We start from the raw sequence: 24,107 nt of genomic DNA on the forward strand, positions 1-24,107 counted from the left end.
TTTAAAGGCTGAAGGTCTCGCAGTTTTTTTCTTTGAAAATTCACCCTTTCGGACCTGCACTCACCTTAGGAAAGTCACCTGGCGTGGGGGCGGGGGTCCGAAAGACTCTCTCCTGAAACAGATGAAAACGAGCATGCTTAAATATTTGCTACCTCACTGCAAGGCAAAATGGTAACTAATGTTTTGAAAACCTGTCCGATTATGTAATAAGAAGTAACACTTGAGTTCCAGTATTTTTAGGAAAAACTGAAAGTCTCCAAAATGTTTTGTGTAATGGAAGGGTGACAGCATCAATGGGCAATGACAAGAATCAGTTTATGGCGAACAGGAAGTCGTGGGGGATAGATTATAATTACTATCTGGAACCAAGACCCCAATCCCCACATACGATTTGCATAATTGCGTACATGTGTGAAGGGTTAGGCCTTAGTTACTTGATATAGATTGATTCTTAATCTAGAAGAATGACAAATTTTCCTAGGGTCTTCACTATTATTTAGACTAAAATGCCACCACTTTTACCCCAGAGTAATCGTAGACCCAAGAATAGTCCATTGCAAAACGTTAAGTCCAAAGGAAGCAGTAAGTCTCGTGGAAACATGGAAGCATTTGGACCTGGTTTCAAATCTCAGCCCCTGAGCACAGTCAATACCGCACGGATAGAATTTGGGAGAAGTTAGTGCATTCCTTAAGCTGGGGTTGCTTATCTGTACAATTGAGCGTTTGGGGTTGTTTTTGGTAGGTGTTAAATTTCATGAAAGCTCAATTTGTATAATCTAAGGAAATGAGGAAGTGTGTTAATTTAAAAAGGTTTTTTAATCCTTACCTGCTTTTTAATCTGTGCATTCTTTTTTTAAAGATTTTATTTATTTATTTATTTTTATTATTTTTATTTTTTTTAAGATTTTTTTTTATTTATAGAGGGAAGGGAGGGAGATAGAGAGAGAGAAACATCAATGTGCGGTTGTCATGGCCTGCTATGCATGCATGTACTCTGACTAGGAATCGAACCTGCGACACTTTAGTTCGCAGCCTGCGCTCAATCCACTGAGCTACACCAGCCAGGGCTTCAATCTATGCATTCTTAAACACTTCAGTGAATTTCCCTTTTTTTTTCTTGTACAAGTGTTCCCTAAACTGTGTTCTATAGAACATTAGTCCTTTGCAAAATGTTAATAGGTGTTTTGATGGAAAATTTTTAACATCCATATTGGGGAAAACACAAACTTACGAGGTTATTGGAAGTACACCTTTGTAGTATTCTTGTCAAAGAAACATTTAGCCTGAATCTGTGAAGGAAACATAAATTTAGAGTGTGATTTATTTGGACTTTTCAATAATATCAATATCATGGAAGACAATGAAAGAAGAAAGGACTGATCTCCATTAAGGCACCTGTGAACTGTATAGGGTTATGGATTTTACAGGACATTTTGTGGGCAACTGGGGAAATTTGAACATGAAAATGTAATAGATATATTGGTGACTTAAATTTTTCAGATACAATCATGATACTGTCTGCGGTTATTAGATGGATGCTTTTGTTCTTAGGAGATGTATGCTTAAGTATTCAGGGGTGAGCAGACTTCTTTCAGAGTGTCCAAGCCAAAAAAAGGAAGTGTATATGTAGAGTGAATGGCACTATGTTAATTGTGGTTCTAGGTGAATAATACAGTTGGCCCTTGAACAATACAGGGGTTAGGTGTGCTGACCCCCTGCACAGTTGAAAATGTAACTTGTGATTCCCCCAAAACCTAAATACTAATAGCCTAATTGACCAGAACCCCTACTGGTAACATAAACAATCAGTTAACACATCTAATACTGATTTCTTTCAGGTCCAAAAGTACCTACGTTATGTTTTGTTTTACATGATAGGCAAAGTTTTATAACTTCTAAGGTCATCATTCTTGCCCTTTAAGGATGCTAGAAACCCATTTCTGCTTCCCAGCAGATGGCAGCAAATCAATACTCTGTAAGGTGCAATAAAATTGTAATTTTCTTGTCCTGGTAAATGTTCTGTGGGTTACAAATTGTGGCTTTTTTTTTTTTTTTTTGCTAGAAGAGCAAAAAGAATGTTGCTGCCAGTTGTAGAAATTTACGTCAACTTATTAACTAGTTAGGTGAGTGTTTTTAATTTATGTGACTGAATTTTATTACATAGTTACACATATTAAGATTGTTCTTCATTGCTTGCCTGTCACAGAACCAAAAGTTCATTTGTAAGCAATTCTGTTGGAATGTCAATAATGCTCATAAGTTACCTCCATAGGTAAACAGTACTCTCCATAGCCACTAATTGGCTAATAATACCCATTAACACACAACATTTCAAAATTTATGGGATACAGATAAAGTATTCTTGGAGGAGAATTTACAGCTTTTTCATTACTGTATTAGGAAAGAATTTGACTCAATGATCTAAGTCAAAGTCAGCAAAAAGATCCACGGGCCATGTGTGGGGCACAGCATGCTTTCTGCAGCCTAAAAGCTCTTACTTAACAAAACAAACTTAAAAATAAAGAAGCAGATGACCAGTAACTGGAATGAAAGCTCACTGAAGGTCGTACAGACATTCAAACAGTGGCTGTCAACCAGAGGCGTCATGTCCCCAAGGAACATTTGGCAATGTCTAGAGACATTTGTGGTTGTCGGGATTGAGGAGGCTGCTATCAGCACCTAGTGGGAAGAGGCCAGAATGCCGCTGAACGCTGTTCTCCAGTGCCCCGGACGGTCCCCACAGCAGCTTTCTGGCCCCAAATGGCACTAGTTCCGAGGGCGAAAAATTCTAATTAAAACCGTAAAAGGGAAATATTACAAACAAATTTAGGTCAATAAAATTTGATAACTTAGAAGAAGTGGAAAAATTCCTTGAAAAAAAACCCATAACAACTGACTGAAGAAGAAATAGAAAATCTAAGTAGTTGTGCATCTAGTAGAGAATTTGAATTTATAAGTGAAAACCACTTTACAAAACAAAGTCCAGGCCCAGATGACTTCACTAGTGAATTCTATCGGTATTTAAAGAACACAATGTCAACCTTACAGAAATTGAGAAAATTGAGGAGGGGAATATTATCCAATTAATCGTATAACAGCATAGCCCTACTAGAAATATCTGACAAAGGCATTAGAAAAAAAATCAAAGACCAATATCAATGAATATAGAGGGGAAAATCCTATACAAAATCCTAGCAAATGGAACATAGCAATATAGAGAAAGGATAAAGTACAACGGCCAATTGGGGCTTTCCGCAGAACATAAGGTTTGCCCAACATCTAATAAACAGTGTAACTTACCATATTAATAAAGGGGGAAACATCATGCTACTGCAATAAATTCAGCAAAAGCATGACACATTTATTGCCAGTTTATGGAGAAAACAATCATAAAACTAGACCTAACAGAAAACTTCATCTTACAAAGGACATCTGCAAAGACCAACAGCCAGCTACTTTGTGGTGAAACTCTCGAATCCTAGGGCTTGGAAGAGGGTGAGAAGGTCTGTTCTCGCCACTTTCGTTTAACTCGACAGAGGTTCTAGGTAGCAGTAGGCAAAAGATAATTAAAAGGTGAAAAGATTAGAAAGAAAGTAGAACTATTCACTATTGTCTGTGTAGAAAGTCTTTTTTAAAAAAATATTTTCTTGAGATTCATAGATTAATCTAGATTAATTGTCTTTTTTTAAAAGATTTTATTTATTTTTATAGAGGGAAGGGAGGGAGATAGAGAGAGAGAGAGAAACATCAATGTGCGGTTGCTGGGGGGTCATGGCCTGCAACCCAGGCATGTGCCCTGACTGGGAATCGAACCTGTGACACTTTGGTTCGCAGCCTGCGCTCAGTCCACTGAACTACGCCGGCCAGGGCTGATTAATTGTCTTTAGATTAATAGGTTGTCCATGTAGCAAATCTTTTAAATCTACTAGAATTAATCATTGAAATTAGCCCTCAGGATAAAAGATCAGTATATAAAAATCAATATTTTTATGTATTAGCAAGCAGCAATGAGAAAGTAAAATTTTAAAATAGACCATTTATAATAGTACTCTAAATACTTAGGAATTTAATGAAAGACACGAAGGAGCTATACTCAGAAACTGCAAATCATTGCTGAAGTGAAAGATCTAAATAAACGGAGAGATACACCGCATTCACGCACACAGGACGTGGACCAAGAAAGCGTATTCTGGGCTAAACAAGTCTCAATAAGGATTCAGATCATACAAAATATGTTCTCTGGCCACAATGAAATTAAAATAGAATCCATTAAGAGGTTTCTGGAAAATCCCCAAATTTTAATCATCGAGGGCATGGGTTGTTTAGACTGCTGGCCTGAGTTCAGGTTGACACCAAAGACGTTTCCCTTCTCTGCAGAGCCAGTTGGATTGCAATGGACTTGACCGTGGCCGTGTTAACGCCACATTCTGACCAACCGCACCAATCGGGCACTGCCCTGGGCCTGGGGTGTGGTGGGGGCCACCGCAGATGGCTGTGAGGGACTTGAATGTCGCACTGAAACAGAGCATATTTGGAATTGATGAAGTCGTTCCCATGTCTTTTTTTTCTTCCCATCAAAGTCTGAAAAAATACTGATGAAAATTCTGGGAACAAGACTGTGGGTGTAGTTGACAAAACAGAAAATCTGTTCCTGGACAGCCGTTGATGAATTTAATAAGTAGGAAGATAATGAGCACAGACTATATTTGCATAATGACATAACAAAAATTCATTAAACGATGCTAACTGGGAAAACTGCAGTTTGGAAACTGAATGCAAGATTCTGGTTCTGGCACTATTACCCATTCTATTTAGTGATGATGGATGGGTTTAGGGGGAGAAATAACCCCGCATGCTCTATTCTCACTGATTTTAAATATCGTACCTTCCATCTTATTTTTCCTAAGAGAATCATTACAATTCATTTTCAGCTAGAATTTCTAACATCCAGATTTGTCCTAAGTGTAGCTCTTCGAAGGATTCATAAAATTATACTTTCCTCTTCAATAGAACTTGGAGATGATTTAAGACTATAAATCATTTTTAATGCTAAAGAGTTTTTTCCACCCTTGAAAAGGATTTTAAGTTGTTTTCTCCCTTTAAGTATTTACTTGACTGTCAATTATGGTTAATTTAGCCAGAGAATGTTCTGATTTTACTTTGTAAGTACGGTTTAGAAGACTGTTCTTGTGAGAAGTGTTCTTCCCTTTTTCTAAAAAAATAAAGTATTGTGTATGTGTGTAATATCTACATTTTGCAGTTTCTAACATCAGACTGCTTCTGATCATGCTGAAAATAATTAACCATTTTGATGTAATTCTCCAAAACCCAAAGGAAGTCTTCTTTTCTGATATTCTTTCCGCTCTGGGTTTTAACATAAAAGGAAAACAGAATAAGGTGGTTCGTTAACAGTTTATCATAGCTGATACTATAAAACTATTTGATGGCCATTGTGATATTATCATAATATTAGTCATTCCTCTCAACCTCCCTGTGAGATAGACAATCCTGGAGTCCTCGTACTTCCGAGGAAACCGGCCTCAGGGAGATTAACCCATGTGCCCAAGTTCATAGAGGTGAGTGGGAGAGGGGGGGTTTGAGTTCATTTATGTAATGGAACTCCAGTGTCCGCACATTTAATCATTGGTGTTTACTAGCTCCCATTTTGCTGTGCCTTTACTAAAGTAACAGGATTATTTCAGATTCCCCCACTTTTTATGACCTCTCTAATTTCAGTGTTCTCTCTATAGTGGAAAATGCGATATAATGGCAGCCTGTCTTAATATATGCAGCGATTTTCCAGTGTGATGCACAATTTCAACCACATGATGGTGCCAATGAGGTGGGAAGCCTTGAGCTTCTGGTGTGACATTAGGTTCAAGCCTAAATATAAATGTCAACAGAATGTAATTAGAGGCATTAAGAAATAAGATTTTTTTAAGCAGCCACAAAGAATTAGTCTAGAGGATTTTTTTAAAACACAAACAATGAGAAGACTGCAACTATAAAAAGGGAAGAGTAATTGACTCATGAAAATTTAAAAGATAAAAGATGAGCCTTTGTATTTATAAAGAAGTATGTGGGACAGATGTCAGATACTTCCCACAGGAAGGAAAATACCAAAGGAAATGAACTAAATGAGAGCAGGTGACTTACCCCAAAAAAAAGCAAGAGAGGCCAGCTGCACAGTGATGCAGCTCCAGGGTCGAATGGAGATGTGTTCCAGTAGGATTCCACAGTAAGAACGAGTGGGTGAGCAAGGGCCAGGGACTAAAGGATTGTAGAGAGCCTTTTAGTAGACATCACTACTTCCTTTTCCAACCAGGATAAACACTACTAGTGCTTTTCCCTGCAATATCAAAGATACAGCCTACTGAGGAAGGAAAAGCACTGTTTGTTGGAAAATTACCGAAACACATTCTTACACATTCAGCCAATTACAGTGATTTCAGGGACTATCAAAATGATGGTAGAAGAGCAAGCAAAAGCTCTTCCCTGAGCTGAGGTGAAAAGCAATGCAATATATTTTTTGTTACATTTGGTGATGAACTTTTATTTCAAAAATAGAAGGAAAGAAATTTTAGGAACAAACATCCAAGTATGAGCAGTTGCCTTGAAGCATATTCAATGTTTATCAAATCCTCTGTGTATTTCTACTGAACTTGGAAAGAGTCGCTTTGGGCTCAGATGGCCAATATTCAACTGTTTATGATAAATATTCTTGGTCCTATTTACGGTACATCAAATTCAAACATGTTTGTTTCTTTTCAATTTCACAAGAAAGGAAGACAAGACTGAACTGCCGAATGTTGCTTTCTTGAATTTAGGCACTATTTCAGCTTCTTAGGATAAATGAAAAAAAAAAGTCTATTTAAGTAAAAGAACTCCAGTGGCTATCTTAGCCCGTGTCCATACTGATAAAATCAGAAGGTGTGGGTTCATTTCCCCTGACAATTTCCTATCTTACTTTGACAGCTCTTGGGAATATCAACCAATTTTTTGAAAATGGTTTATTATAGCCCTGGCTGGCATAGCTCAGTGGATTGAGCTCGGGCTGTGGACCAAAGCATCGCAGGTTCGATTCCCAGTCAGGGCACATGTCTGGGTTGCAGGCCATGGCCCCCAGCAACTGCACATTGATGTTTCTTTCTCCCTCCCTTCCCTCTCTAAAAATAAATAAATAAAATCTTTAAAAAAGAAATAAAATCTTAAAAAATATAAGTGAATATGTATTTAAAAAATGGTTTATTATAAACCTTGAAATAACCATTTTCTACCTCCTACTCTAAATCATCATTTCTCTCAAAGGATAGTTGATAAGGTGCCTCCCAAGTACCTCATCAGTATTAATGCAAACTGCCGACTGGAAAGCTACCCCAGAGCTGGTGGCTTCAAGAAGAAAGCCTGCTGGACACCCCGGCAGGTGTGCTGGGGCTACCACCCGGGAGCAGACTGCTCCATCCAGGGCCAGCCGACGGCCTCAGGGTGCTGATTTGATTTATAACCTCTTAAGTAAAGACTCACATTAGGCACACTCTTGGAGACCAATGTGTGTGTGTGACCAGAATGCCAATTTATTGATTGGTTATAAAAACGTAATGTGTACTCACCAATAATTCTCTCTATAGGCAAGTTTCCATTTAAGGCCAAATTTCAATCAGAAGAGATGATACTAGTGGTTAGTGTCATCTAGTATCATAGATGTACCCTTGACACCTAGAGGATCTTACTAACCAATGTCACCTCAGTAAGTTTAATTTTTAAAAATCTGCAATGCCTGATACACCAGTTCCATTTCAGGCTTTTATAGCTTCTACATTGCTGATCACCAGTTGTGAATACACACACACACACACACACACACACACACACACAGGATAAAACATTCAATCAGATTATAGTCGAGTATTGTCCAGCAAGGGTGTATTTCTTACCCCAGGGTGCTCTTGCATTATTGATGAAATGATGCTTCATAAGCTTTTTAAATAGTTTAGTGTTTACCTGTATTTTTCTCTTTTCATATTTGGAGGAACATCTTGACTTGGAACAAAAGCTGCGTGAGAACAGAAACCTGGTTTGTCTCGTTCACAGCCACCCCAGAGCCTAGAACAGCACCTGCAACACAGTCCGCACTAACAGTAACTACAGAATGAACCAGTGGACCTTGTCTCAGGGCCTTCCTACGAGACACGGATGTTATTATAAAAAAAAGGCTATGGACAAACAACCCATGGATTGTTCCCCTTTCTGAGGATATCAGAGGAAATTGCTCAAAAGCCCTTGCCTTTGGCCTACCAATTTCAATCAGACCTCCCCACACCCACCCAGCACTTTATTACTCTCTTTCTTCTTTGTTTTCCTTCAGCATTTTCAGAATGGTTTGCAGCTTATTTGTATTTGTTTATTTCAAGTCTGAATCGTGAGCTCCAGAAGGCAGGGACTGTGTCTGTTTTATGTAGAGACAATATCTACAGCCTACGCTATGATGTGGGCTTCACGATATTGACTAAAATTCACCTTGAATTTTATGAGCCAGAACTACCCTGAAGTCATAGGAGAAATGACTGATGACTTGGGGACTGTGGATATCAGGCTAGTTGGGTGATGAGCTATTTTCGAGGGTAGGCAGCTACCCCAACACCCTGAAATCATAGCCCATGGGGCGTGCTGCTCACAGACAGACCAGGGATCGCTGCTGTTCCCCAGGCTGTCTGCAGCAGGAAGGAGCAAGAAGACAGTTAAGTTCACGTTCATCTTGTAATTTGAAGGTTCAGATTAGTTTATGAGCCATGGCTGGTGTGGCTCAGAGGACTTTCAGCCTGTGAACTGAAAGTCTGCTGGTTCGATTCGCAGTCAGGGCACATGCCTGGCTTGTGGGCCAGGTCCCCATTTGGGGGCGTGTGAGAGGCAACTGCTGGATGTATCACTCACACGTCCGTGTTTCCCTCCCTCCCTTTCTCTCTCCCTTCTTCTCTCTCTAAAAATAAATAAAATCTTTTTAAAATAATTGTATTTTATAGAAATCACTGTGTTCCTAAAAAAGTTGTTCATCTCAGCTAACATTCAGTTAATGGAGTGCTTTGCCTTGACTATTGAATTTTATGTATTGAAATGCTGTGTACACCTGTTAATTTTACGTTTGTGTTGTGAATTATGATAGCCAATTCACAGAGCAAAATCAGGTGCTGAAAGGCAGTTGGTTACGTGTAAAAGGAGCGGTGAAAATGGTCATGCAAATGTAACAGAACAACAGTGTAGGTGTAAACCGGGACCCAGGGTCCAGTGTGGATATCAAATGTGAAGTTGCATGTGCCAGACCAAGTGGATCTTGATGAATATGTGAAAATTGGATTTTATCAGAACAGCAATCAATTTGCCTCTAGTTTCTATTGCATTGTCTCTTACGAAACTTTGTTAAGGAATGGCAAGAAGCCACAGGAGCTTTTGCATTGCTTTCAAAGGACTGTGACCTTTCTGATAAACCAATTGAGTTTTTCCTGAACAAGCACAAAATAATGCTTCCTAATAGGAAATGGATACATTTTGTCATTTGAAGGTGGAGAAGAGACCAAAACTAAAGAAACATTATTCAGAGTTGTATACCCCCCACACACACAAATAGACGTCATATTCCTGTTAAAAGTTTAAAAATCCAGCCATAAGGTTAATGAATAATTACCGTGCTCAGGAAGAAACTTTAGCTACTTGGAGTCTCACAGTCCATGTGGACTGTGGTACATCATAGGATGTTAACAGCACATAACCCAGAAGGGCAGTGTCTGTCACAATTGCACACGAGCAGGCATTTGCTTACATTGGGAAGGAATCACTGATGTGCAGAGCGACAGTCAACACTTGGCAGGAATATAAGAAAGGGAAACGCTCAGTGACTTACTGGTTAGTTTACGGCTCCAGCCCCATGCTAGAGGAGATTTTTCATGTAGTTGGCAATTATTCTGTGAGCCATGATGTAGGCTGGAAAGACTGCCAGCAACAGTGATGCATTCAATGAGGAAGCCTACTTGTTTGGAAAGAGCCGTTGTCCCTCTACGCATTGTTTCATCCCTGGAACGTTTTTGGTGAAAGTAGTTAATACATTTACATTGTGGTCAACGAGTGAGTGTTTTAAGCATGCTTGGTGAGGAAATTGGCAGTAAGTAAAAGCCTTGTGGGCCACACAGAAGTAAACTGTTTCTTGAGGTGAACGTGTTTCAACAAGCTTTTAAAATTAGGGATGGGATAAAAGCATTTCTTCACCCTACTAGTAGCGCCGACTTTTTTTAAAGTAGGTTTCTCAAGTAGCCTATTTCAGTGATGTATGTATATTTTAGTGGCCTCTGTCTATTGGGTCAGAGAATGCATTTTATTATTCTAAATACTGTGTCTATTAGAATTTCTGAAGACCAAGCTATGGTACAAATATCTTAACCAACATGTTTGATTTTGACACCTGACGTTTTTTCACTCATTGGAGAAATCCAAGACAGTATGGAATGTGCTTATATGTCATATCCCCAAAAATAAACAAACAGAGAAATTAATCCAAATGCTGTCCCCAACACTGGAGAGAAACACTTTCCAGAGCCAAGTGAACTCAAAGCGGCGTAGGACCCCCCTTACCGTCATCTCTGAGGTTGAAACAGAGGACATTCCGCCTATTGTGGCCTGTTTTATTCTAGGGCCTGACTTGGTGCTGAGAGAGAACTGGTTATGCCGTGTATTTTAGAATTATCAGACCGATTCCTGAACAACTTTACCAATCCCGATGGCCAGTGATCACGGTCAGGCCTTCCGCTCTCAGCAGAAATGGAGTCGCGGAAGGAAGCGGACCGGATGTGGGCTCTAACCTGCGCCTCGAGCTGCCTGTCTCTTACCAGGGTACAGACACCTCGGCAAATGGTTACAAACAGCATCATCCCTTTCACTGATACGAAGTGTTAATAATTATTATTAACTGAAAACTACTGTGTTTTAGAGGAACCTGGAAAACATTACGCTCCGTAAAATAAGCCTGACACAAAAGGACAAATATTGTAGGATTCCATGGAGATGAATTACCTAGAACAATCAGCTTCAGAGACAGAAAGTAAAATAGAATTTACGGGGTGCTGAGGGTGAGAAACAGTTTTGAGAGACTGAGCTCTTAACCTTTGGGATCTTATCCCAGCTCGAGGTTAGTGTCAGAAAGGAGTTAAATTTTAGGACATCCAACTGGTGTCAGAGAATGGCTTGGTGGTGGGAAGGAAAAAATCCCACACATTGCAATTGGTATGAGAATTAAAGGAACCCTTCCTATTGTTATTTCTTTGCTTCTTGCCCATGTCTTTTGTGATCATCCCAAGTTACCAGTGGCTCAGTTGCCATCAGATGATCTTAACCCTTTTTGTTACAGCCTGTTTACACTAACATTTATTGTTTTTTATTAGAAAAGTAAGCCCTGGCTGGTGGGTGTAGTTCAGTGAATTGAGCGTGGGCTGTGAACCAATGGGCCATCAGTTCGATTCCCAGTTAGGGCACATGCCTGGGTTGCAGGCCAGGTACCCAGTGGGTGCCACCTAAGAGGCAACCACACACTGATGTTTCTCTCCCTCTCTCTCTCTCCCCCTTCCCCTCTGTCTATAAATAAATAAATAAATAAATAAATAATCTTAGAAAAAAAGGAAGCTTCCTTTAAAAAAAAGAAAGAAAAGTAATGCAATCTTATTGAAGAAATATTGTAAGACACAGATCAGCCAAAAGAGTAAAATTAAATACCCATGATCCTACTGTCTAGGGGTATCCACTGGTAACAACTTCTAGATATTTATTCAGCTCTCTTCTTCTTATAAATATATACACATTTATTTACTACAAAGAGACCATTCAGCACACATTGTTTTTTAATCTAAGTTAATAGTCTACCACAACCTTCTTCCTGTGCCAATAAATATTCACCCACAGCATGATTTTTAATGGCTAAAAATTCCGTATTTGCTTGTGTAATATTAAAACACATTCCTGAACAATTGGCACAGACTTTGTAGGTTCAGGAAATTCACTGGTGCCTTCATTTTATCTCTTCTGTGTTGCACTTTAATGCAATTTTTAAAAAGGGATTTGATCAGCCCTTCCTAATCCCTCCCCAGCTGCATTTTGAGTCTTAGATGTAGCCACAGCTGATCAAGGTTATGTGTGTCGCTAACATATTTGCCTGATATATATATAAGAACTATATATATATATATATATATATATATATATATAGTTCTTAGCCGAATCCTGAAAAGCGACTCTAATTTCTCGCCACACCTGTCAGCCGCTCACGTGTGTTCATTTATGCACTGATGGCCGCCTCCCCGGGCACTGCGGACTATAAATGGCGGTCAGCTGCTGAAGCGCAACGTTTAATATAGAAAACGGGGAAGCACCTCTTCCCCAGGAAACCTCTTCCAGGAAAGGAATGTGGCCTCCGAACTGAAATCTGCAGAGAACACCCCTCTCTCCCACAGTCGACGCTATCCAAGTGTTTCCCCGTGCCTCCGAACCTTGATTGGTAATTGCGTTCCTCTAGCGAAGCACCCCGGAATCCACAGGCGCGGAGGACCGCATCCTGCCGCAGGAACACTGTGTCCCAGGCGGGAAAGAACGTGTGGGTGGAAGGGACACCTCTCTCCCTGAGCCTCTTTCAGTGACCCCGGGGAGGCTCCCCCGATCCTCCTCTCACTGCCTCAGTAGCACCCAAAGGAGAGCAGCGTTACCTGTGAGTTCAGCCGAACTACACCTGAGTTCTCGCTCTGTCCATGGGGAGGAGCACGGGCTCCTCTGGTGAACTAACAAACGCCCTTGAATCTGAGGACCGGCGGCGTCACCAACTCAAAGTTCCTGGAGGCTACAGGGTTTATTTCAAAGTAGGAATTAAAATTACGAATATAATCAGGGATACTGTGAAATTAAATTGAAAGATGGAAGTGTACATTTTTATTTTTTAAATATATAGGCAATTGATTCACTGAGAGATATCGCTGTTTTGAAGCCAGAAGCATTTCTTTCTTTTTTTTTTAAAGATTTTATTTATTTATTTTTAGAAAGGGAAGGGAGGGAAAAAGAGAGAGAGAGAAACATCAATGTGTGGTTGCTGGGGGCGGTGGCCTGCAATCCAGGCATGTGCCCTGACTAGGAATCGAACCTACGATGCTTTGGTTCACAGCCCACGCTCAATCCACTGAGCTACGCCAGCCAGGGCGCCAGAAGCATTTCTAATCAAGTATAAGAATAAGCACAAACTGATCAATGATTAAGGATCACACGCTTTGAGAACGAGAGCTAGCAAAATTTTTAAAACCTATTTTGGTTTAGTGATCACATATAAGTTTCCCCTTTCAATTTGTCAAATCGGTCAGGCCATTTCTAAGGATATTTCTATGGACTTAGAAAATAGATCTTGTGTTTTGCCCAAAGAGGGCTTTTGTTAACCATCAATAAACTACACACCATAAAATAAGAATAGAATCCTAAAAAAAAAAAATAGTTCTTGGAAATGGAAACATGATATCTGAACTAAAGCATTCAACTGAAGGTATGGATGATAAGGATGAATAAATCTCACACAAAAAATCTGTGTTGCTTTCCTATTATTGTAACGAATTACCACACATTTAGTGGCTTAAAACAACACAAATTTATTGTCGCACAGTTCTGGAGGTCAGGAGTCCAATATGGGTCTTCCTGACAAAAGATCCGAAAGCTTTCCATCGGAAAAAAGCAGCCACTCGTCTTTGAGGGACGGACAGTCACACAGCCCTCAGTTCCTCACCAGCAAGCCCAGAGAGCAAGGGACAGTTCTACCTCTTCAAGGTCCGTGGAGGACACTAACTTCACCCCGGAATTCTGCACCCAAACTGTCCATCAAGGGCAATGGCAAGATGGGAAACATTTTCTCAATGTTAACCTTCATTTTTTCTTAAAGGAAGTGAATTTCAGCTGCACTTCAACAGAATGAGGACGTAAGCCAGGAAAGAGGTTGATACGGAATCCAGGAAACGTAAATTCAACCTATGAGAGCAGGGAAGGTCAAGTCCTGGGGAGGTGTCTGTTCAGGCCTCCAGAGTGACTCCTGTGGATCAGAGGGGAGGGGAACAGCGCCATGAGGGAGGGCTCCAGAACAAAAAAGGCTCCATATACGATGAAGACAAGTGGTAAAAGTTGAAGATGTGATAAAGGAACAGAAGGTCAAAGGAGAAAACCAGAACCGGGTAGAGATGATGGAAGATGGAGAGATGGATGGATGGATAGAGAGAATGACTGACTGAGTACAGGCACTGGTTCGCGGGATTACTAGGGCTGGCTCTGCAAGTCTGCCATCCACAGGGGAGGTCAGCAGAAAGGAAAGACCATGGCAGGCTTGAGTCCACAGGCTGGAGCTGTAATTTACAGGTGGAATTTCTTCTTTCACTTGGAGGGAAACTTCAGCCCACCCGCTTTAGTCTGCCTTACTCAGAATCAGCCAATTAGGGATCTTAATAAGTCTTCAAAATCCCTTTACAGCAACACCTAGATTAGAGCTCAGAAACAGGACTCTAGACAAGCAAGTTGACATATCAAAAAACTCATTACGTATAGCAAAATAAAAGGAATCAGAAAGTACAAGGAAAAAAAAAAACAAGAAAAACCCTATTATCAGGAAGTTATGATCCATAAAAAGCAAACTGAAATCAAATGTTATATTGGTTACATGGCAGAACACACAACAGGAGAATCCATTTGAACTTGACTCTAGAACCATCTTCCACTGAGGGGCACATGTGTACACTGGAACCACAGAGGAGGGTGGGTGAGCTGAGCTCAACCCTTGGCTCTACATGGATACTATTTACATATTTATGATCATGTAAATGCTGTATATTCACTTGGAATACTTAAAATCAACCCCTGGGCCAATTACAGGAGACTTAACTCTGTTTAAGGAACACCGTGTAAATGCCATCAACCTTGACATTGTACAAAGAGAGGTTCGGGTGACAAGCTCTGGAGAAGTTGAGGGCACACTGATGGAAACAAGAATCACTGGGAAGAGGTGAGAAGGGGACACGGGAGCCACATAAATTAGCTAAATCGCCATCACAGGAGGGAATCAATAAACGAGGTCTAAAATCGATAAATCAAGAAATAGAAGCAAAAGCTTTTATTCAGAGCTGCGGAGATGACCACCCAAAAAACACCCCCAAATAAAAAAGCAACCACAGATACAACAAGGGTTGCCTGGGGGCAGCACAGTTAGGAAAGGGGAGAGCAGGGTCCAGGACTTTTGCTTTGCAATGAGAAGACCCTCCGTATTCTCTGATGGTTCCTGAATCACGTGCACGCTACCTTTACAAAAATTTAAATAATTGTCTTTGTAAACAAAAGTTCTAAACAGAAACCACAAAGGGACTTGTGAAATATGTAAGAGATGAAAGTTAGACGAAAGACAGTGCTGTAGGAACCATATTATTTACAGTGGGAATCCAGGATCACCACCCAGTCTCCTGCCTATGTTCTCAACGAAGCCCCCCAAGGCTGGGGTTTCAGGGGGCAGCATTCAGCACGGCAGTGCACACAGATGGCCTGGAGATTGGGGAAGAACAGAAGAGAACGGGTCAGGCATAATGTCGTAACATAACAACTGACTCCTCCTATCACAGGGCATTTCTCCAACTGCTTGGCGTCTCAGGCCATCTGCCTTTCGTCCACTCACGCGATCAGTTCAGAGGAAATGGTGACTGGTCTACCATGTGAAGGAGCCTGGGGAAAGGGGGCCATTGGGCCAGCGACCCGATACTATTTGAATGTAACCACGCACCACAGGTGGTTCAGGCTCTCGCTGGAACTGTCCCAGGATCGCTTCCTCACTGCCACTTCCTGGCAGCCCTGCTCCAGGGCTACATGAAACCCTGACTCTTGCCAGAAGCCCTTCTCAACAAACGTTTGCTGAGTAAATGCTCACGCACAGGAATGATGAGAAGCTGGAGGAACACGCTTCCGAGAGGGGCCTGGAGACGGCAGGGCAGCAGGTGCCTCGGGTATCTTTGCAGGTGGAGGTGCAGGGCGGGAGTCCAGGAGGGTTGAGTGAGGAAGAGGGGAGCAGAGGGCAGGCAGCAGAGAGCTGGCTGCTCTGCTCAGTCCGCCTGTTCCTCTGTTTGCTCTCACCTCTGAACTGTCCTCTTGTTTTTCTCCGGTCGGTGTTGCTTTCTTTGCCCCTGGCCTGGGCTTTCCCGCCTCTTTCGTGGTCCCTGCTGCCCCACTGGGTTCTGTTCTGCCATGGTGGGACGAGCACTCAACCCTCCTGCATACATAACGCTAATGCTTTATTTCTCTGCATTTACATAACATTCCTATCATTTTCCTACTGGCCTTTCCTGCTCTGTACCACCTCGCCTTTTTTAGGATATCCATCTTTTTTAGGGTATCCAAGAGAGGGAAGACAGGTCTCCCCCCCACACCCCTACTTCCCGGTCCCCCTCTTCATCCCCCTCTCCGAGCGAGGGGTCTCATAACCGCAGTGATACGTGTCACGGAGCTCCTCCGCAACTGGGAGCTTGTTCCCCCTCCTCCCACCCCGCCCTGAGCACTCTGAAGGAGACTTTTTCAGCAAGAATTTCAGGCTTTCAGTGTGAGGCCTACAAGAAGCTCCTGTTTTCCTTCAGGGTTCTTTAAAAGCCAAAGAAACCATCCTTGATCCTTGGCAATGGGCCGTTGCTGTTGGGCTTGTCAGCAATTGCACCAAGGCAGCAATTCCCAAGGAAGAGAGACACATTCCACGGGAAACAGGGATCCACGGGAAACAGACACGCAGCCTCCTTTTCCCCATTCCCAACCCAAGGGCCCAGATGCCTCGCTTTTGACAAGCATGACAATGGAGTCGAGGGTAGAGAAACATGAGGGTGTTTTAGAAAGAGGGTGTAGCAGGGGTGTCCAACCTGTGGCCCGGGGGCCGCATGCAGCTCAGGATGGCTATGAATGCAGCCCAACACAAAATTGTAACTTTACTTAAAACATTACAAGATTTTTTTGTGTGATTACCTGTCACAATGTGGGTAACATGTGGCCCAAGCTTCTTCCAGTGTGGCCCAGAGATGCCAAAAGGTTGCACAGCCCTGGTAAAGGATGCATTGGAGGTGAGGGAGGGTGGAGTCAGGTGAATTCACACCCTTTACACGTCTCTCTTTGTGTACCCTCTGGATAGAAGTTTTACTGATCTGAGCTCTATGCTTATAGGTCCATTTTTGCTACAGATAATTTGCTTTTCAGTAACCGTTTGCTGGGGGACATCTGACCTTTCATGATGATTTTTATTTTTAACCTCAGTTTGAACAAGATACCACTTCCGTGAGCTGTTCTACCGCCCCAACTGCCCACCAATGCATTGTAACCAAGACATGCCACACCTAGTGGGAAAGGAGGAGCTTGTCAAATGTCGTGAATGTCACTCAGGCAGTACTAGGCTCCCGTCTCTGAAATGGTGAGTGTGGGGCCATGTACGCACCCACGTGGGTTCAAATACCTGAACATTTTACTTCATCAGGCAAAGCTTCACTGCGTTATAGGGTCCAGAGAGAAGGGTAGCTTACGTTTTACCTACCACCAAGGTGTTCTACCTGGCCTCCCCTCACCCATTCTTTCATCCTGTGGGGTGGAGATCAGAGGAGGTCACCTTGTGAGAGTGGGAGCACGGGAGAGTGGCGGGCAGCAGCCGGGCGGGGGGGTGGGGGGTGGGCTTCCCTCACCACAGGGCAAGGCACCTGAGTAATTACTCCGTTCAGAGAAACACTGAAGTTTGTGCATTCACTTCAATGGGCATATTTAGTGATTGACAATGCTGGTTTTGGCTTATGAACCAAAATTTTGGAACTAATTGCTGTCATTTGTCTAAGCATGAGGATATACGTTTTCATAAATTTAAAATTTTCCAGTGCATACAGTACGATGGTCACAACAATCCTATGACACAAAAGTAGCAATTAACGTTTGGATTAAGGATAGGCCACACAGTGTGTGCCCCAGAAAAACTGTAGGTGAAGTCCATTCGTCAGTATTTATTGGTCCCCTTCAGAACAGGCACTGAGATTTTTCAGTTTAAAAATCAATTTCGGCCCTGGCTGGCGTAGCTCAGTGGATTGAGCGCGGGCTGCGAACCAAAGTGTCGCAGGTTCGATTCCCAGCCAGGGTACATGCCTGGGTTACGGGCCATAACCCCCAGCAACCGCACATTGATGTTTCTCTCTCTCTCTCTATCTCCCTCCCTTCCATCTCTAAAAAAATAAATAAATAAAATCTTTTAAAAAAAGCAAAACACTACTATCTTTTAAAAAAATCAATTTCATGTTTTCTAAGGGAATATGGTAGATTCCACTTTCTGATTTTTAAAACTCTTTTTTTACAGCTTTGTTGAGATATAACTTTCATACCATAGAGCTTCAATGTTTTTGAATTTGAAGGCAATAACAGTGAATTTTCAGTAGACATATATACATTAAAATATAAACCACCCTGCCAGCTTCACCAAACATAGTAATTGCAACTCCTGTCTATTGGGCACCGACTCAGGTGAGGGGTATGACAAGTAGCAGTTTACATAGTGGTTCCTAATCCTCACACCGTAGCTAAAGACAATGCCCCCCATTTCACAGAGAGGGGATCCGGCTTCCGGGCTCTGGAGAGCACCACAGCGCTCATCGGGCGGGCACTGGGGGTGGGTAGGCTTGGGGTGCAACTCTCCAACTCGAAGTCCCCCTGCACCACCTCGCTCCCAGGCTCCCAAAAGGCGGAAGCTGGAGTCTGGAGTGTATATATATATATATATATATATACATCCACCCATTGTAAAGGTAGATCACACCCACTGAGATTGGTATTTTTTTATTTTATTTTTCAATTACAGTTTGCATTCGGCATTATTTTGTACTAGTTTCAGGTGTGCAGCATAATGGTCGGACAACCCTATCCTTTACAAAGTGCTCCCCCCGCTGTTTCCAGCACCCACCTGGCACCACCCGTGGTCATCACAGTATTCCTGACTGCATTCCCCGTGCTGGGCTCTGCACCCCCGGGACTGCTTTATAACCACCGACCTGTACTTCCCAACCCCTTCACCTCGTGTACCCGGTCCCCCAAACCCCACTCCCTTCTGGCAGCCATCGGCCTGTTCTGTGTGTCTGTGAGTCTGTTTCCATTTTGTTTGTTCATTTATATTGTTCTTTAAATTGCACGTGTAAGTGAAATCATATGGTATTTGTCCTTGTCTGACTGATTTTTCTCACTTACTATAATGCCCTCTGGGTCCTTCCTTTTTTATGGCCGAGTAGAGATGGTTCAAATTTTAAAGTGTTTTACTGTAATATGGGGATTAGCTTCAGAGACATTTCTTAGTGCTGTTACATTTAATGCCTTGCTCTGAAGTAGAATTATATATCCTATCAAGGTTAAATTGGCTTTTCTTGTCTCCTTCCTCTCAAAAGGACCTGTGCTAATTGAAGTTTCTAAATATATTTAGGCAAGTGCAGGGGTGGTGTAGGGAAATTGGTAGGGATGTGAGTTAATGGCTTTCACTAGATACAACTGCGTTATTAATACATGGTGACTGGCGATGGTAGGAGCTTCTGTGTGTTTAGGCAGGCGCCCAGGGCCGAGTGGCTGCCAGGCCACCTAGTTAGACACCAGACACCTCCCGAAGCAGAGAGGAGCTTTCTCTGTCCCAACTGGAGGGGAGAAAATTACACGACCGAAGGAAATGCGTGCCTGCAGAGGGATAAACAAGAATGCAGAATGGGGAACCACACAGAAAGACAACAGCCAGCGTCGCGGCGAAGGCGCATGCCGGCGGAGATTTTTTCAGTGGGTGTCCTTTCCGCAGAGGACGGCCAGTATGTGTGTGTGAAAGAGCGTGAGTCCTGGGGGTTCGGCAGCACCCCAAGACGGCTGCCAGGAGTCCATCTGGGTCTGGGGTCAGGTGAGGCGAACGTCCGAGGTAGAGGAACCCAGGGTGGAGCCAGGCACGAAGAGACTGTTTTAATGCTGGAGAGCACGAGGCTGAGAGGTGTCCTGGTGAGCGGCCAGCCTGTGAACTAGAGGTGGCTTAGGGGAGGAGTGTAAATTTAAAACACCGACCTTTATAAGCACCCTGAAAAGCACAATCACTTAGTAAATAGGATGAAACTTGCAATATAGTTAATGTCAAGATTCTTCCGTTAAGAAGCCACACGTGGGACTCTTGTTGGAAGCATCAGGGATAAATGGGTAAGATTTATGTTCTGTTAATATTTGCTATGCTGCACACTGGGCACCGTTTGTTTTGTTTTGTTTTGCCAGAACTCCTTGCATTTTTCTTTTTTTTTAAAGATTTTATTTATTTATTTTAGAGAGGGAAGAGAGGGAGATAGAGAGAGAGAGAGGGAAACATCAATGTGCGGTTGCTGGGGGTCAAGGCCTGCAAGCCAGGCATGTGCCCTGACTGGGAATCGAACCTGCGACACTTTGGTTCACAGCCCGCGCTCAATCCACTGAGCTATGCCAGCCAGGGCTAGCATTTTTCTTTACCATTGCAAAATGCTTAGCATGGTCGTGGGATTCTTGCTGGGTGTCGAACCAGCCCCCACACACCAAAGATACTAAGAACTCCACCACCTCCATTCGGTGGAAGCTCACTAGGCCTGTATTTATGAAGCTCTCTGTCATCATCCTGGTAGCCCTGCCACGACTGCCTTAAAACCCGCCGAAGAATTAGACTCAATAAAAATGGACTTCTCAGGAAACTGCCTATTTTTTGTACAATCCCCTGATTCTCCCTGAACGAACAATGTATTTGTAACCAAGGAACCAATTAACATTTCCTGTGTTGGGGGACACGTCCTAGTAATGAAATGTAAATGTGGTGCAATAATTTGGAAAGCACTTGGCAAATGATATCTTTTTCGTTAAGCCCTGCTAGGGTAAGAAAGTGCTGTAGACCCGACGCAGGCAGTAAATGAAACCAATCTGTTCAGAAATGCCTACTGTTTCTCAATGACTCAGCTGGTATTGTATCAACCCAGAAAATACCCAAATGTCCCTGGAGCTGGCAGTGGGTGAGCAGCCTCTCAGTGATCTGCTTTTCTTCACTGGCTCCTAGAATTCCACGTGTCTGGGGAGAGGAGTCTGCCCTCACACCCCAAAGCAGCTAAGACGACCGCATTCTTGTCCTGCTGTTCTCTCTGGGGCGTCTCACCGCCGGCCATCCGTTCCCCTTGCTGGGTGTGGACCTCGTATGGACATTGTTTTGTTCAAATGTAAGTTTTCCATCACAGTTAACATTCAACATGACTAGCTTCAGGTGTACAGTGTAGTAATCGGGCATCTAGATCACTTACACACTGACCCACCAGGAACTCGAGTACCCACCCGGCTCCATACATAGTTACAACGTTTCTGAGTGTACTCCCTGTGCTGTACTTCACATTCCTGTGGCTGCACTACAGCGGTCAGCACGGACGTGATTATCCACACGGTGGAACCTGGGAACGCTCCCAGTCCGCAGCCTGAAGTGCGAGAGAGAAAAGTCCCGGGGGCCTCGGCATTCTGCCCAGGTTGTTCACCAGCCTCGTTCTCTTCCTCCGCACCTGGTCCTCTTTCCCAGGTTCCTCCTCTGTTCAACTGCATCACAAACGCTCAGTACTGAGCTACAGGAAGTCCTCAGAAACCCTCCCCAAGCCCTGGGCACAGGGAATCTTGAAAAGACACCGATGATGTACGATCAGCGCCTGTGAAAAGCAGGGAGCTCTGGGACGACGCCAGCCTCTGCCACGCACTGGGAGACGGAAGCCCCTCACCTTCCAGATCACTCCTGTCCTCATGCAGGACAGGTGGGGACCTGGTCCTCTCTCTGGCTGTCTCTTCCACGTGCCTTCCTCTTCAGAGCACGTTCAGGTCATGGTTCTTGATGGTTCATTTCTTCCCCACCGTGCCTCTGGTCAGCCCCTGCCCTAATTCCACTGCCACCTGTCAGTGCCTTCTGCGTCACCCCGAGTGACTTCAGTGCCCATGCCACTAGACCATATCATTCATTCGTTCGATCATTCATTAGTTCATTCCTTCCTTCCTTACGGAGTGCCTGCTATGAGTTAAGCTGTACCTGGTGATGTAATGATGAACAAAACCACAGCTCCTCTCCACCTACATCATGGTTCCTTCATGCTCTCTCCTCCAGTGAATGTTTGCCACACCTCTGCACTGGATCAGCACCCTTCATGGAGGGCCTTGGTGCGGGATCTGTTGTCTGGGAGAATCCGGAATTTCTGTGAGTGAGGGAGTGAGCAAAGGCGGGGTCCGTTCACATCAGTGTGCTCTTTGCTCTCCTCTCAGCGTCCCTGCAGCTCCTGTCTGGCTTCTTGTCCCTAGTTCGCATCTCAGCCAGGACCACACAGACCTTCCTTCCAGTGATGGCCAGGAGCCCCTTAGAATTCCCCAGGACTGTGTTCTCAATCCTCACCTCCAGGAGTTTCATATCCCTTTTCTCTGATCCTGTCCCCAAGCTCCAGGGCCTTTATCAAGCCACACAGATTGGATCTGCTTCGAGGCCACATCACCCAACCTCAGCCGGGTCTTTGATGCCCTCCACAGTGCCAGAGCTCATTGCTAGTTGACTCCTGCCTTCAGCAATGACTTTGACCTTCCCACTGTCCTTCAGCCCAGCCTCAGTTCCCCGTTAATGTATGACCTCACCAGCAGGCATGCATCCTCTCACAGGTGTGTTACAGCCCTTGGTTCTGACCCAGCCTCCCTTCCATCCACGCCTCTCCAGCAACCAGGGTCCATGCCCCTGGTTGTCTTCTCCTCCCCAATAAACTTCTCTAGACTCAAGTGCTCATTGCCTCTACTTTGTCAGTCCAGGCTCTCTAACCCTCACCATGTGGCACTATATACAACCCCCAAAACTTCTAAGGCCACCACAGACGTCCTGCGGACCAAGTGTAAACCTTTCTGCAGTTCTCCTCCTTCCCAGTCCTCTGCTGGTCACCTTGTGCATCAAGCCCTCCTTGCTGACACTCTCCCGCGGGCTTCTACGGCTCTTTCCTCCTTTGTCGGCTGCTCCTCGCTCCTTCTCCGTGTGCTTCCCTGTCAGTTCTCTCCTGGACCCTGGAGTGTTCCATCCCTGCGCGACTGAAACTATTTCCTGGAGACACTTAGGACCCCAAGTCCTACGGGAGTGAATTCCATTCCTTAGTAGAATATACACAAGATCTTTAATGACCTGGCCCCTTCCTACCTGGCCCCTCTTTCATATACCCTCATCGCTGGTTGCCCTACACACCAGTGCAGGGTGTTACTGTTCCCAAATGTGCCAGGCTCGCCCCCGTTCTGCCGGGAGCACAGCCCCCTTCCCATCCTTGCCTGGAAAATTCCCAGGTAGCGCACGAGCACGTAGTTCTCAGGCACCAACCGCTCTGAAAAGTCTTCAGACTCTTCCGGTCCAGTTCCAGGTCCCTGCCACGCCCTTGCTGACTCAGCGGCATGCTACTGCCTCTCCTCCCTGGGGTACGGGCTCCTTAAAGGCGGGCCTGAGGATCTCATCATTTTGATCGCCTCCCCCAGCGGCTGGTACAGGATTGGTGCCAACAACTGCTTAACAAATGGAGCTAAGAAGACTAACCTTTAGACCTGAATTTCCTACAGCATGCTGGATGGGGATCTCCGTGCTGAGTTGTCATAATCACCTAGTTCAAGGATAAACTAATTTAATTATCAAGGGTTAGTAGTACAGGTGACTTAATTTCTTCTTTTTGTTTGTCTTGGACTTAAAAGACCTTTAGTAATCAAGTATTGTTTTGAAAAGAAAGTTATCTATAGAAATGATCTATACATGGTAATCTCGTGAGATAGAATGATGTATTGCCTCTGGTTTTATAGATGAAGAAACAGGTGCAGAAAAGTTAAGAAATCTGCTGTAGATCGAATACTACGAACGGACAAAGTGAGTCCGCAGTAGCTCCGGAACGCTCCACTTCCAGTCCTCCATCCTGTCATTTGAGGAGCTGATAATACAACTACTGGGAAATAGCTCACACTGCTGTTTTGTTGGAACTAGCTTAAGTTTTCTTTTGCTAGTAATCAAACACAGA

The 24,107-nt window shown here is 43.6% G+C and overlaps 1 protein-coding gene and 1 long non-coding RNA gene across 2 annotated transcripts in view; one reads left to right on the forward strand and one right to left on the reverse strand.

Annotated features, from left to right (window-relative positions):
• MMAA (metabolism of cobalamin associated A) overlaps positions 1-649 on the reverse strand; it is a 21,807-nt gene extending 21,158 nt beyond the window's left edge. Inside the window, exon 1 of the mRNA XM_045831105.1 lies at positions 65-649. Within this exon, the coding sequence (XP_045687061.1) occupies positions 65-135 (71 nt within the window). The 5' untranslated portion in view covers positions 136-649. The remainder of the gene's footprint in view (positions 1-64) is intronic.
• Positions 1-9,004, forward strand: part of LOC123813783 — a 9,443-nt gene extending 439 nt beyond the window's left edge. Inside the window, exons 2-3 of the long non-coding RNA XR_006784814.1 lie at positions 2,063-2,123; positions 8,030-9,004. This is a non-coding gene — a long non-coding RNA (uncharacterized LOC123813783). The remainder of the gene's footprint in view (positions 1-2,062; positions 2,124-8,029) is intronic.
• Positions 9,005-24,107: the final 15,103 nt, after the last annotated feature.

The sequence above is a fragment of the Phyllostomus hastatus genome, unplaced genomic scaffold, assembly GCF_019186645.2.
Source record: "Phyllostomus hastatus isolate PE091 unplaced genomic scaffold, TTU_PhHast_1.1 phas_contig_159, whole genome shotgun sequence".
In the NCBI taxonomy this organism is placed as follows: Eukaryota; Metazoa; Chordata; class Mammalia; order Chiroptera; family Phyllostomidae; genus Phyllostomus; species Phyllostomus hastatus.